The following is a 12,495-nucleotide window of genomic DNA, read 5'->3' as shown; positions in this document are numbered from 1 at the left end:
TAACATCATTTCCAGCATTATTACAAAGTCTCACTGAAGTTTTATCAAAGTCAATCTCAAGCTCCCAGTTATTAACAAGCCTACTACAAACTCCACTCAAGTTTTACTCACACTTAAGTCTCGAACTAATTTTAAACACGAAAAAAAATAGTGACAATAATTTAGACAATTATTTACGTACATATCAACTAACCACTATAATTATCATCATACACATATTTCTTCACAATGTCTATACGGATCAACATACGATGTATTTTCTCCAAACTTAAAAAATATTCAAAATTCATTGGCCCCGGTTTAATGGTATCTGTTGCATTTCTAGATCCAGGAAATTATTCAACAGCAGTATCAGCAGGATCAGCATATAAATATAATCTTTTATTTTCAATATTATTATCAAATTGTTTAGCAATATTTTTACAAACATTAGCAGCAAAATTAGGTGCAGTAACAGGATTAGATTTAGCAGCAAATTGTAAAGAAAAATTTTCATATAAATTTAATATACTACTATATATAATGACAGAAATTGCAATTATAGCAACTGATTTAGCTGAAGTTGTTGGAACTGCTATAGCATTAAATATATTATTTAAAATTCCATTATTTTTAGGAGTTATTGTTACTGTAATAGATGTATTAATAGTATTAGCTGCATATAGACCAAAAGGTCCATTATTATTTATAAGAATTTTTGAATCATTTGTATCAATATTAGTTGCTGCAACGGTTGTATGTTTTGGTATACAATTATATCAAGTAAGTCATGATAAATCAATAAATTTTTCAACTTTAGAAGTTTTAAAAGGTTTTTTACCAAATGAAGACGTTATAAATATGTCAGAAAGAGAAGGAGGAAATGGATTATATTTAAGTTTAGCAATATTAGGAGCTACTGTTATGCCTCATTCATTATATTTAGGTTCAGGATTAGTTCAATCTAGGTTGAAAGATTTTGATATTAAAAATGGTCATTATATTCCATGGAATAAGGATAATAGCTCCATACAGGATAGTGAATTTACAATAACTGATGATGCATCACCAGAAAAAGATGGAGATGAAGATACTTTAGATGAAGATGATTATAGACCTTCAATTCATGCAATAAAAGATACAATGAGTTATACCATAATTGAATTAGTAATATCATTATTTACAGTTGCATTATTTGTTAATTCTGCAATTTTAATAGTAGCTGGTGCTACTCTAAATAGTTCTAAAATGAATTCAAGAGATGATGGTAATGAATCAGATTATGATTCAGATAAAGATGATGATTATGAAAATGCAGATTTATTTACAATTTATCATTTATTATCAAAACATTTATCACCAACTGCTGGATTTGTATTTGCTTTAGCTTTATTATGTTCTGGTCAAAGTGCAGGAGTTGTTTGTACATTAGCTGGTCAAATGGTTAGTGAAGGATTTTTAAATTGGAGTTTACCACCAGTTACAAGAAGATTAATTACAAGAGGTTTAGCTATTGCTCCATGTTTATTTGTTGTTACTTTCGCTGGTAGAGAGGGATTAGCAAAAACATTAAATGCAAGTCAAGTTGTTTTATCTTTGTTGTTACCTATAGTAAGTGCTCCATTAATTTATTTTACATGTAATAAACAAACTATGAGAGTACCTATATTAGTAAGAGATGGTGATGAAGAAATTGATATATTATATGATGAAGAAAATGAAGAATTACCAAAAAAGAGATTCGCCAGTAGTGAGCCAGCTATTAGGCTACAAGATTTAAGAAATTCTCATCCATGTGCAGGATGGGAAGAAGATGAAGAAGAATATCCACAAAATAATTTGCATGAAGAAAATAGAAGACTAATAGCAGATATATATTCCAAACCAAAAAGTATAATAAAAAGTAGATCAAATTCAATAACTCAAATAACAAATGAATTATCTGGAAATTCAAGTCAATCATCATCATCAAATCAATCACCAATTATAAATAATTTAGATAATGATAATTATAGAATAAAAGGTTATAAAGATTTTAGTAATAGTCCATTAACTTCAATATGTGCAATTTTAATATGGAGTTTTATAACAATTTTAAATTTATATTTAGTTTTTAGTATGTCAATTGATTTTTAGGAAAAGTTGAAGGTTAAGGTAATATACAATTTCGATAATTAATATATCTCTGGCCAATGTTTTAGACAAATTCGTATCTCTAATCTAGTAAACTCAAGTTTAGTGTATGTATGCAGTCTTAAAAATTAAAATTTAAGGGATAAAACTTTATCACATTAGTGATCAAATTATTTATACATCCACATCATCAAAACCTCACTGAATATACCAACACAGCTTGAGATTATAATGGATATCCCTAATTATTTGAATAATTGCCAACTAATGGGCATGCCAGCTTTTTATACACCAGAACCTTGTAAACTTTCGTCAGTCTTTAATTATTCCTTATGGCACAAATATATGATGGATATGATTAGTGAAATTAAAGGTATGAAAGAGTATTTGGAAGATCCATCTGAAACCATTGATCCTTTTTTAGACGCATGGCTGGATCGTATGCTTAGACAAAGTGTTAAAGAAGAAGTTTTAAAATTCTTTATGGGGATTGATCATTTCGGCAAATCCCTTTACAAAGCAATCAAGGAGGAGTATGGAGAAATGTCAGATGCCAACAAAATTGATTTTGTATTCATGACGATTGACTCTTTAAAGGATGAAAATTTGAGTCTAGAGAACAGGAAAGATATTCATAATCGATTGAGATCTTTCTATGAAACCTTGAGCGAGAAAGAAGTACTGGCGTTAAAAACTTTAGAATGGATGTACTGGGCCGGAGAAGAAATTGCTAAAAGATACAGAAATTCGGAAAACCCGGTGTTAGATATTAAGCGTATAGATAATTATATCAAACGTTTTGCTGATCGCTCGCCAAAATCAAATCGACTGATTGAGATTACTCCAGGATTAGCCAGTCTTAATCAATACCTTGAAGAATTAATTCGGTTGGATCAAAATCCAGATGGATCTGTACCGGGTACCTCGCGTGTTTGGACCATTCAATGTTACAATTGTTATGGTTTAGGACACACCCAAACTAAATGCTCAAGTCCACGTAGAGATGGTCCCATCCCCGACCTCGAGAAAAAAATGGAAAGAGCTTTGATGCTAAACGGTGATATTTCAAGTAGGAAGAGAAGAAGATAGATGCAAGAAAAACTGTCGAACCGATAGGATTTGAGAATTTTGCAATATACAATCTCACAATTGTTCAAAATCTGTCGAATCTGATTTAGCCTGACTGGTCTAGTTAGATGATGAAATATTCTATTAGATTTTGAAGCAACCATCCCCGAATTGTTTAAAACGTGAAAATTTTTGGTAAAGCACATACATTTCCGTTGCGTTAGTATGATATTAGTTAAATGGCCTATTGATAAATTGACTTGTCTATATGAAGATCTTCAACTTACTTTGATTTTACAAATATTATCTTACTGTAGTATTAACTGAAAAAATAGATTTTTAAGATAGCATTTTTATAATGAGTATTGTTTTATGCATTGCTCTAGTGTGACTATTAATCACAATCATTACGTTATCAACGTTTTTATCGAAATTTGTCCACATTGATTGAGTTTCGAAAAGGTAGATTTGAAACCAATCTGGATATTACACAAAATCAGGACGCGATATAAACTTATTTGTGCTATGTCATTCTCCACAGGATCATCCACGTCTGACATCACACGTCTCATCACACAAGCATGAAACGACGGTTATCAAATTCATCTAACTCACCAAGTCCATCAAAAAGCCCCAGTCCCATTACAGAGTCTTGGTCACCTTTTTTCCAAAGACTAATCAAAATTTTTCATGAAATAAATACACATTTAACTTTTTTATCATCACATTCAAAAAGTGTTATACCATCAATACAATTAATTCAAAAATTAAATAATTCAATAACAGAAACTGATTTAGCAGTTATAAAATTCCTATTTCCTGAAGATGAAATATTATTTGATTATTTTGATGAAAATCAAGTAATGGTTGCTTTATTAGAAGAAGTTTCAACTGGTAAAAAGGGATATGATCAAAAATTAATGGCTGAAAAATATGATATTGATGATGATAATGAAGAACCAAAAACAAGTAAACAAATTCTTATATTTGATTTTCAAGATGTTAAAATTCATGGAATTGGTAAAATTGTTAAAGGTAGGAAAAAATTAAGAAAACAAAGACACGTTGAATATGATACATCACGTCGTCAAAGCTTTTTTTTAAATGATACAAAAAGTCTTTTGGTTCCGATTGAACAAGTGAACCTTACGAAAATGATTCAAGGTAGAGATAGTAGATTTAAAAAATATTTAGATAGTTTTATTAAATTACATGGAGAGGATGCGGAGGATATAATTGTGAAAAAAGCATTACCATTAATACCAGAACCCCCAAATCTTGATGATATTGTTGAAATATTAGAAGGAAAAGAGAACACAATTGAAGAAAAGAATCTAATAACTACCGATGATATGATTAACGCGTTAAAAAACTCAAGCTCATACTCCGACCAAATTTCATCCATCCATCAACTAAATTATGAATCACCTGCAAAATATCTAGATCCACCTGAATTTCATCCTGAATTAGAAGAACTCATTTTCAACAATGTTGATTCATTATACACTCATCAATCAGAAGCATTACATTCTTTATTAAATGATGGTGATAATTCTCATGTAATAGTTAGTACACTGACAGCATCTGGAAAATCTTTTATTTATCAAATACCAGTATTAAATTCAATATTATGGGATATTACAAATGGATTAAAAGGAAGAAATACAACTGCATTATTTATTTTCCCAACAAAGGCATTAGCACAAGATCAAATACGACATTTTCAAAAATTTTTAAATCAATTACCAAGTAATAGTAGACGACCGATTATTATAAATACTTATGATGGAGATACACCATTTGCAGAAAGGAAAAAAATTCTGACTGAATCTGATATTTTATTTACAAATCCAGATACAATTCATGCTTCAATATTACCAAATAATAAATTTGATTCTTGGTTAGATTTTACAAAAGCTTTGAAATATGTTGTTGTAGATGAATTACATATTTATAAGGGAACTTTTGGAATTAATGTTGGATATGTAATGGCAAGATTACAAAGAATAAAAAATAAATTTGATACGAAAATTAAGTTTATATCATGTTCAGCTACCATAGGAAATCCCGTAAATCATTTTAGAACAATTTGTTCAATACCAAAAGAAGATAAAGTAATTCATGTTTCAAATGATGGAAGTGCAAGATGTGAAAAAAAATTAATAATATGGAATCCACCTGTTTTAATGAATCAACGTGGTGAAAAAGGTCCCGCTGATTCAAGTAGTAATTTAATTCCAAGAGTAGGGATGATGTATGAACTGGCAAAATTACTCCTTACTTTGTTAACTGAATTAAAAGGTATAAAAGTTATCGTCTTTTGCCCCATTAGAGTTGTTGTTGAATCTGTAATGAGAGAAGTTAGACACTTACTACAAAATTCATTTTCAAAATCTGGAATTAATCAAAGTGAAATAATGGCTTATAGAGGTGGATATAGTAAATCTGATCGTCGTATTATTGAAAAAAAAATGTTTGGTGGTCAATTAAGAGCAATTGTTGCAACAAATGCATTAGAATTAGGTATTGATTTATCTGATTTAGATGTTGTTATTACTTGTGGTTTCCCTATGCTGAAATCAAATTTACATCAACAATTTGGTAGAGCTGGTAGAGGTAAAAATGCAAAGGGAAGTCTTGCTATATATGTTGTTGGTAAATCACCAGTTGATCAATATTATTTAGAAAATTCTGAAGAATTAGTACATAATACCTATGAAGATTTATGTGTTGATGGATTAAGAGATATGGAACATGGACTGTTATTATTAGAAAGACATTTACAATGTGCTGCATATGAAGATCCTATACATTTAGAAGAAGATTATCGATGGTTTTCTCATGGAAGAAGTTTTAAAGAATTTGAAAAAATATTGAATGAACATTTAATTAAAGATGTTGGTGATAGGTATATTACACATACTAAATATATGCCAAAACCTACTAAGTTGGTTCCCATCAGAGCAATTGATGATACAACTGTAGCAGTAGTTGATATTACAAATGGTAGAAATGTAATTATTGAAGAAGTAGAATGGGCAAGAACTTTTTTCACTATATATGAAGGTGGTATCTTCCTCCATCAAGGTCAATCATATTTAGTTAAAGAATTTAATTTTGATCAAAAATATGCAAAAGTTGAAAGAGTTAATGTAGATTGGACTACTTCACAAAGAGATTATACTGATGTTGATCCTGAAGAAGTTGAATTAGTTAAACCATTAGCTACTAAAGCTATTGATTTACCTGTATTTTTTGGAGCTATTAAAATAGTTAATCATGTTTTTGGATTTTTTAAAGTTAATAGAAAAGAAGAAATTTTAGAAGTTGTTGAAGTTGATAATCCTCCAATTGTATCATTTGCAAAAGGTGTATGGTTAAATGTACCTAAATTAGCTATTGATATTATAAAATCTAAGAAGTTATCAGCAGCTGGTGGAATTCATGCAGCAGAGCATGCAATAATGAATATGTTACCAATTTATATAAACACATCAAAAGCTAACACGAACATGGCAGATTTTGAAATGGGAACAGAATGTAAAGCACCTCAAAAGGAATTTAAATCAACAGAATCAACAAGAAAAAGACCTGCAAGATTAATATTCTACGATACAAAGGGAAATAGAAGTGGATCAGGTTATTCCTACAAAACCTTTGAATGTATTGATGAATTATTACAAACAACTTTTGATAGAATTAGAACATGTCAATGTAATTGGGGTTGTCCATTATGTATAATTGGTAATACATGTCGTGAACAACTGATTGTTATGTCTAGACCAGCTTCACTTTTAGTTCTTGGATCATTTTTAGGTATTGATTTAATTGAATTAGCTAATGAATTACCAGATGGTCCAGAACCTGGTATTCCAGCAATGCTTCATAATACAATTGCATATGATACAACATCTGTTAGATTTTCACCAAATGTTAAAATTTTAAATTTAGCTTAACAGTTCTTTTGCAATGTTGGCCCCCATATTAATTCTTTTGGTTTTGCAGTTCTAAATACATTTGAAACAGGTTTTAAATAAATAGAAGCTAATGATCCAAAATTTAATTCTAATTCTTCTAAAATTTTAGGATTTACACTATCATTTTCTGATGTTATACTTGGATCAATATTAAATACAATGTCTTTTGTATTTTTTTGAAATTCATTGTTGAAAGTACTTTGTTCAGAAGATAATAATCTCCAATATATATATCCACGATCTCTGACATCTGGATTTCCTGTTTCTTCAGTTGCCCATTTTAAAACATCCAATAACATTTCTTCACCTTCTATAGGATGTTTAAGATATAATTTTGTAGTTGCAGTTAACATTGCTAATTGAACCTCCACAGGATCTTCTTTATATGAAAATTGTACCAAGTACTTTTTCGGATCTTTACTGTATTGTCCAATCATCCATATCATAGCTGCTTTTGCATCTGGTTCATCAAATAAATGACAAAATTTAGTTAATTCATCTATTGCATATTCATAACGTCCAGGATATCTTCTCAAAACATTTTTCAAAACTACTGCTGCTTCTTGAACAATATATGTAACACCAGTTGATATTAAATCACATAAAACTTCAACACATCTTTCAGCTGCATTTTCTAATTTTACAGCTAAATTTCCAAATGCTCTTATTGCTTTTCTTGCCATTGAAACATCAACTTCTGTAGCATATTCTTCTAATTCATCTAAAACAGATTCTATATTTGATTCATTTGCTAATAAATAAATTATTTCTAATTTTGTATCTTTTACATAAATTGGATCATCAAATCTACAATAAAAAATTTCAATATCAAATGAAACAAAATTTTTACCTAATAATAATAATATAACATTTCTTAACACTAGAAATTGAGTTTCTGAAGGTTTTGTTAATAATGAATTTAATGATGATCCTATTCTTTTTGGTAATATTGGTAAATGTAATTCTGGATTTTTTGCATAATTACAGTAATAAATTATTAATTTTATTGTATTTAATACAACTGATGAATTTTCATGTTGTAATGAAGGTAAAACAGATTCAATTAAATCTAATGCTTCATTTTCACTTTGAGGAACATATGACATTAAAGCATTTAATATATACACTTGTTGCCATTCATTTGCATTTTTCAATAATGCTATTAATTTTTTTGAATGATTTTTATCAATTGTTAAATTCAATTTTTTACTTCTTTCAGTTATACAACTTAAAGCAGCTAATGCTTCTGCTACAACCATTGAATCATTATCATATAATAGTTCATTTAACTCTTCAATTAAATTTGTTTTCTCACCAATATTTTGACATAATCTTGCAATTGAAAATGCTGCAGTTCTTCTAACATAAGAATCTTTGTCATGTAACAGTCGTTGGATTGAACTCAAACTTAATTCGATAAAATCAGGTATATTTATTGATGTCATTGTTTTTATTGCAAGAGCTCTTAGTATTGGTGAAGATTCATCTTTAAATCGTTTCAAGAATGGTAATGCTTCAAGGGAATCCTTTGTTAATGATGCGTATGTAATAAGATATTCACAACATAACTTCCGTATTTCTATATCATCAAGTTTCATTAATGGTATTATATCATTCATTAGATTTACGATTTCATTATTATTTAACATTAAATTTGCAAGTACTTTCCTTAACACTATCTTTATTCTATTTATAGGTTTCCCCTTTTTGAAAGCTTGTTCGATTTCTGCTTTTATCTCATTACTTTTGCATTTTGTGAACAATTTAGAACTCATTGGTTGAAACTTCTATAGTGTTTGCGGACTTGTTGTAAATTTTCGGTTATATATTTTTTACAACCAGATTGTGTTATTTTTAATCAATTACTTATACTTTCTTATCTATTTAATGAATATACGTCCAGCTACTCATGCTGGTTCGTGGTACAGCAATGATCCAAAATTACTCAAGAATCAAATTCAAAACTATGTTACACCAAAACCAATTAAGGGGGCAAGAGTTTTAATAGGACCTCATGCTGGATACACTTATTCAGGTGAAAGATTAGCTGAAACTTTCGGAGTTTGGGATTCTACAAAAGCTAAAAGAATATTTTTATTAGGACCTTCACATCATGTTTATTTTAAAAATAATGTTTTACTTTCACCTTTTGATGCTTATGAAACACCATTTGGAAATTTACCAGTTGACACCGCCACAATTAAAGAATTATTAAAAAATAAATTGTTCAAAAAGATGTCTGAAGAAGTAGATGAAGATGAACATTCATTTGAAATGCATGCTCCTTTTATATATCATTATGCTGAAAAATCAAAAGATTTACCAAAAATAATACCAATATTAATTAGTGGATTAGACCTGAATTCACAAAAACATTTAGTAGATGCATTATCTCCTTATATAGGGAATGAAGAAAATCATTTTGTTATAAGTTCTGATTTTTGTCATTGGGGTTCAAGATTTGGTTATACAAAAGTTTTATCAAATAAAAATGCTACATTTGATACATTGGAACAAAATTTAGTTTCCATAAATCAAAAACCAAAAGAGTTTGAAATTTATAAATCAATTGAATTATTAGATAAAATTGCACTTAAAATAGCTACTAAAGGATCTTCTAAAAAATGGATAGAATATATTAATACAACTGGTAATACAATTTGCGGGCAAAAACCAGTTTCAATTATATTACAACTTTTAGAAAAATATGGTTCAAAAGAAGGGTTTAACTGGATTGGATATTCACAAAGTAATCATGCAACAAGTTCAAGAGATAGTAGTGTTTCATATGCCTCAGGATATGTTAAATTATGATTAAATAACATTTTATATTGACTATAAAGTATAAATAAAGTCTATATTTGAATATAGTAGTTCTATTTTGTAATTTCTAAAGTCCAATCACTAACCATTAATGTTTCACTACCTGCTGTATAATATGAAGTAGCATAATAAGTTCCTCTCATTAACCAACCACCTGGAGTTTCATCTTCTGGAAAATCAACTGAACGAATTTCTTCACTTGGTTCATAAGATCCTAATTTAACTTCTCTTGTTCTTATAGTTACACCACCTTTTTTAACAATTTGTTTATAATTTAAATCTTCTAATTTTCTATTTTTAACTTTAAAATTTAATTTAATATAATATTTAACTCCACCTGGTACAGCTATATGAATTTCATCTTGACCATCAACTGGAATAATTTGAGGTTCATCTTTACCTTCAATATATAAGTCAAAACTGACAATAATTAAATCTGGATGTGTTTGAAGAGGCATTGTTGATTTTTAAGTGGATATTTGATAAATTATTATGAAAATGAATTGAGAATTCTTGAAAACGTCTATAGTAAATCTAATTTATTGTCCTATTTCGAGTTGGTGGAACAAGTAAATAAATTTGGAATTATGAATTGTGAAATCATTTTATTTGAATTTATATTCTGTATTTATAATTCAATAAATAATTATGTAAATATGTTACTATTTTGAACAATAATAATTATTCTACATTGTGTGATTTTCTACTAAAGAAATACTCCGTCATTTTCTCATGCAATAATTTTTCAATATCGTAATTTCAAGCTTTTAAAATTTCTTAAAAATAATCTTTATTAAAGTAAAACGGTTTCGGTTAATAAATTTATTTCTTAAATAGACAATCCTAAATAGTTCTTACGCAATGAAATATAACCGATACTATCAAACATGAAGTTTAAATTAAAATCAACGATTTAATCATTGAAAAATTGATGATAAGTATCAAAAGATACTGAATTTCTGTATACTTCATTCCGATTAATAGTACGTTACGGTAATTTCAATTTGTAATTTAACCGAATTGTGGGGGAAAAATGGTTTAATTAATTATTGTGTTACTTTTAATGAAAGTTATACAGAGATAAAAAGAAAAAACAGCAATAAAAACAAGACCATTAGACTGAATAATATAGACAAGATAAAGTAAATAAGATTTATTTTGAAACGAAACTATGAACTTATACTTGTAATTTTCCTCTAAAAATGTCTTACTTCATTTATTCTTCAATTTTATGACATAATTCACTAAATTCTTTAACTTCTTCTTCTAAAATTTCTTTTAATTTTGGTATTTTACTTGGTTCTTCAAAACTAAAATCAAATATTGTTTTTGAATTTGGTTCTTCACCATTTTTAACATATTTAAAAAATTCTTGATTTAAAATTTCATCAACTTCAAATCTTTTTTTATAATCCCATTGTAATAAATTATCAATTAAATTTATAGCTTCTATTGGAGCAAATGGATATAAATTTGACCATTTTATTGGTTTATATTTACACCAAAGTATTCCTTCAATTTTCCAATTATATTTTTTAATTGTTTCATTTGATGGACTACCTAATACTTTAACAATTTCAAATATTTGTTCATTCAGATTTTTACCTGGAAAAATTGGTCTTCTACCAAATAATTCACCTAATATACATCCTATTGCCCATATATCTACTGCTTTTGAATAATTTTTAGATGATAATATTAATTCAGGTGCTCTATACCATCTTGTTGCAACATAATTTGTTATAGTTGCAACTCTATTTTTAAAAAATTTTGGATTTATACCTCTTGCTAAACCAAAATCACAAATTTTTAATATACCTTGAGTTGTAACTAATATATTTCCAGGTTTTAAATCTCTATGTACAACATCTGCTGAATGAATATATTTTAATCCACATAATATTTGATACATAAAATTTTGTATATGAAATTCTGATAATTGAACATTTGAATATAAAACTCTTGCTAAATCTAAATCAGCTAATTCTTGAAAACAATAAAGTCCATCATATGGTTTAACGTAAACAACATCTGAATCTAATAAAGTAGCAATCTGGAGAATTGTTAGTATTTGTTGCAAATTATAGATTACTTAATTTCACATACATTTCTATGCCCTTTAAAAAATTTCATAAACTTTAACTCTCTTATGGCCCTTACTAATAATATATCTTTTGTAAAAATCTTTGTTACTTTCTTTATAGCTATTTTATGTTCTAATCCAGTACTTAAACTTTTAGTATCAATTGCAGAACAAACAACTCCATATGACCCCTTACCTAAAATTCGTACAATTTCATACCTTGAATCAACTAAAAAATAATTTTCTTTATCAGTATAAGTTGAACATGATTCAAAATAACCATTTCTTCCTCTAAGTGAAGCCATTGTTTAAAAAGAGTGTGAGTTGTATTTGGATCTATTGTTTGGTATGTTAGATTTTTTTGCAGCTAAAATACAACCAAAACTGTTTTGCAGCAATTAAATTTTTTGCTTTCAATTAGCGCAAAATTGA

General features: G+C 28.0%; 7 protein-coding genes across 7 annotated transcripts; 4 read left to right on the top strand and 3 right to left on the bottom strand. All coding sequences in view use genetic code 12, as the record gives it.

Moving 5' to 3' along the window:
- Positions 1-228: 228 nt before the first annotated feature.
- KGF55_003381 (divalent metal ion transporter) lies at positions 229-2,115 on the top strand (the record flags this gene model as incomplete). The annotated part of the gene is made up of 1 exon (XM_051758168.1): positions 229-2,115. One exon carries the CDS (start codon positions 229-231, stop codon positions 2,113-2,115), a length of 1,887 nt encoding a protein of 628 aa, XP_051613753.1.
- Positions 2,116-2,343: 228 nt separating this feature from the next.
- KGF55_003380 (uncharacterized protein) lies at positions 2,344-3,201 on the top strand (the record flags this gene model as incomplete). The annotated part of the gene is made up of 1 exon (XM_051758167.1): positions 2,344-3,201. One exon carries the CDS (start codon positions 2,344-2,346, stop codon positions 3,199-3,201), a length of 858 nt encoding a protein of 285 aa, XP_051613752.1.
- A 560-nt stretch (positions 3,202-3,761) lies between these two features.
- Positions 3,762-7,136, top strand: KGF55_003379 (ATP-dependent 3'-5' DNA helicase; the record flags this gene model as incomplete). The annotated part of the gene is made up of 1 exon (XM_051758166.1): positions 3,762-7,136. One exon carries the CDS (start codon positions 3,762-3,764, stop codon positions 7,134-7,136), a length of 3,375 nt encoding a protein of 1,124 aa, XP_051613751.1.
- Positions 7,137-7,262: 126 nt separating this feature from the next.
- KGF55_003378 (uncharacterized protein) lies at positions 7,263-8,932 on the bottom strand (the record flags this gene model as incomplete). The annotated part of the gene is made up of 2 exons (XM_051758165.1): positions 7,263-7,274; positions 7,316-8,932. The coding sequence occupies 2 exons, from the start codon at positions 8,930-8,932 to the stop codon at positions 7,263-7,265; spliced, it is 1,629 nt and encodes a 542-aa protein (XP_051613750.1).
- A 112-nt stretch (positions 8,933-9,044) lies between these two features.
- Positions 9,045-9,971, top strand: KGF55_003377 (uncharacterized protein; the record flags this gene model as incomplete). Its single annotated transcript, XM_051758164.1, has 1 exon — positions 9,045-9,971. One exon carries the CDS (start codon positions 9,045-9,047, stop codon positions 9,969-9,971), a length of 927 nt encoding a protein of 308 aa, XP_051613749.1.
- Positions 9,972-10,033: 62 nt separating this feature from the next.
- KGF55_003376 (uncharacterized protein) lies at positions 10,034-10,438 on the bottom strand (the record flags this gene model as incomplete). The annotated part of the gene is made up of 1 exon (XM_051758162.1): positions 10,034-10,438. The coding sequence occupies one exon, from the start codon at positions 10,436-10,438 to the stop codon at positions 10,034-10,036; it is 405 nt and encodes a 134-aa protein (XP_051613748.1).
- A 758-nt stretch (positions 10,439-11,196) lies between these two features.
- CSK1 (mitogen-activated protein kinase) lies at positions 11,197-12,368 on the bottom strand (the record flags this gene model as incomplete). The annotated part of the gene is made up of 2 exons (XM_051758161.1): positions 11,197-12,033; positions 12,087-12,368. 2 exons carry the CDS (start codon positions 12,366-12,368, stop codon positions 11,197-11,199), a joined length of 1,119 nt encoding a protein of 372 aa, XP_051613747.1.
- Positions 12,369-12,495: the final 127 nt, after the last annotated feature.

The sequence above is a fragment of the Candida pseudojiufengensis genome, assembly GCF_024610245.1.
Source record: "Candida pseudojiufengensis strain CBS 10847 chromosome Unknown scaffold1, whole genome shotgun sequence".
NCBI lineage: Eukaryota > Fungi > Ascomycota > Pichiomycetes > Serinales > Debaryomycetaceae > Lodderomyces > Lodderomyces pseudojiufengensis.
This window is presented reverse-complemented; position numbering and strand designations above follow the sequence as displayed.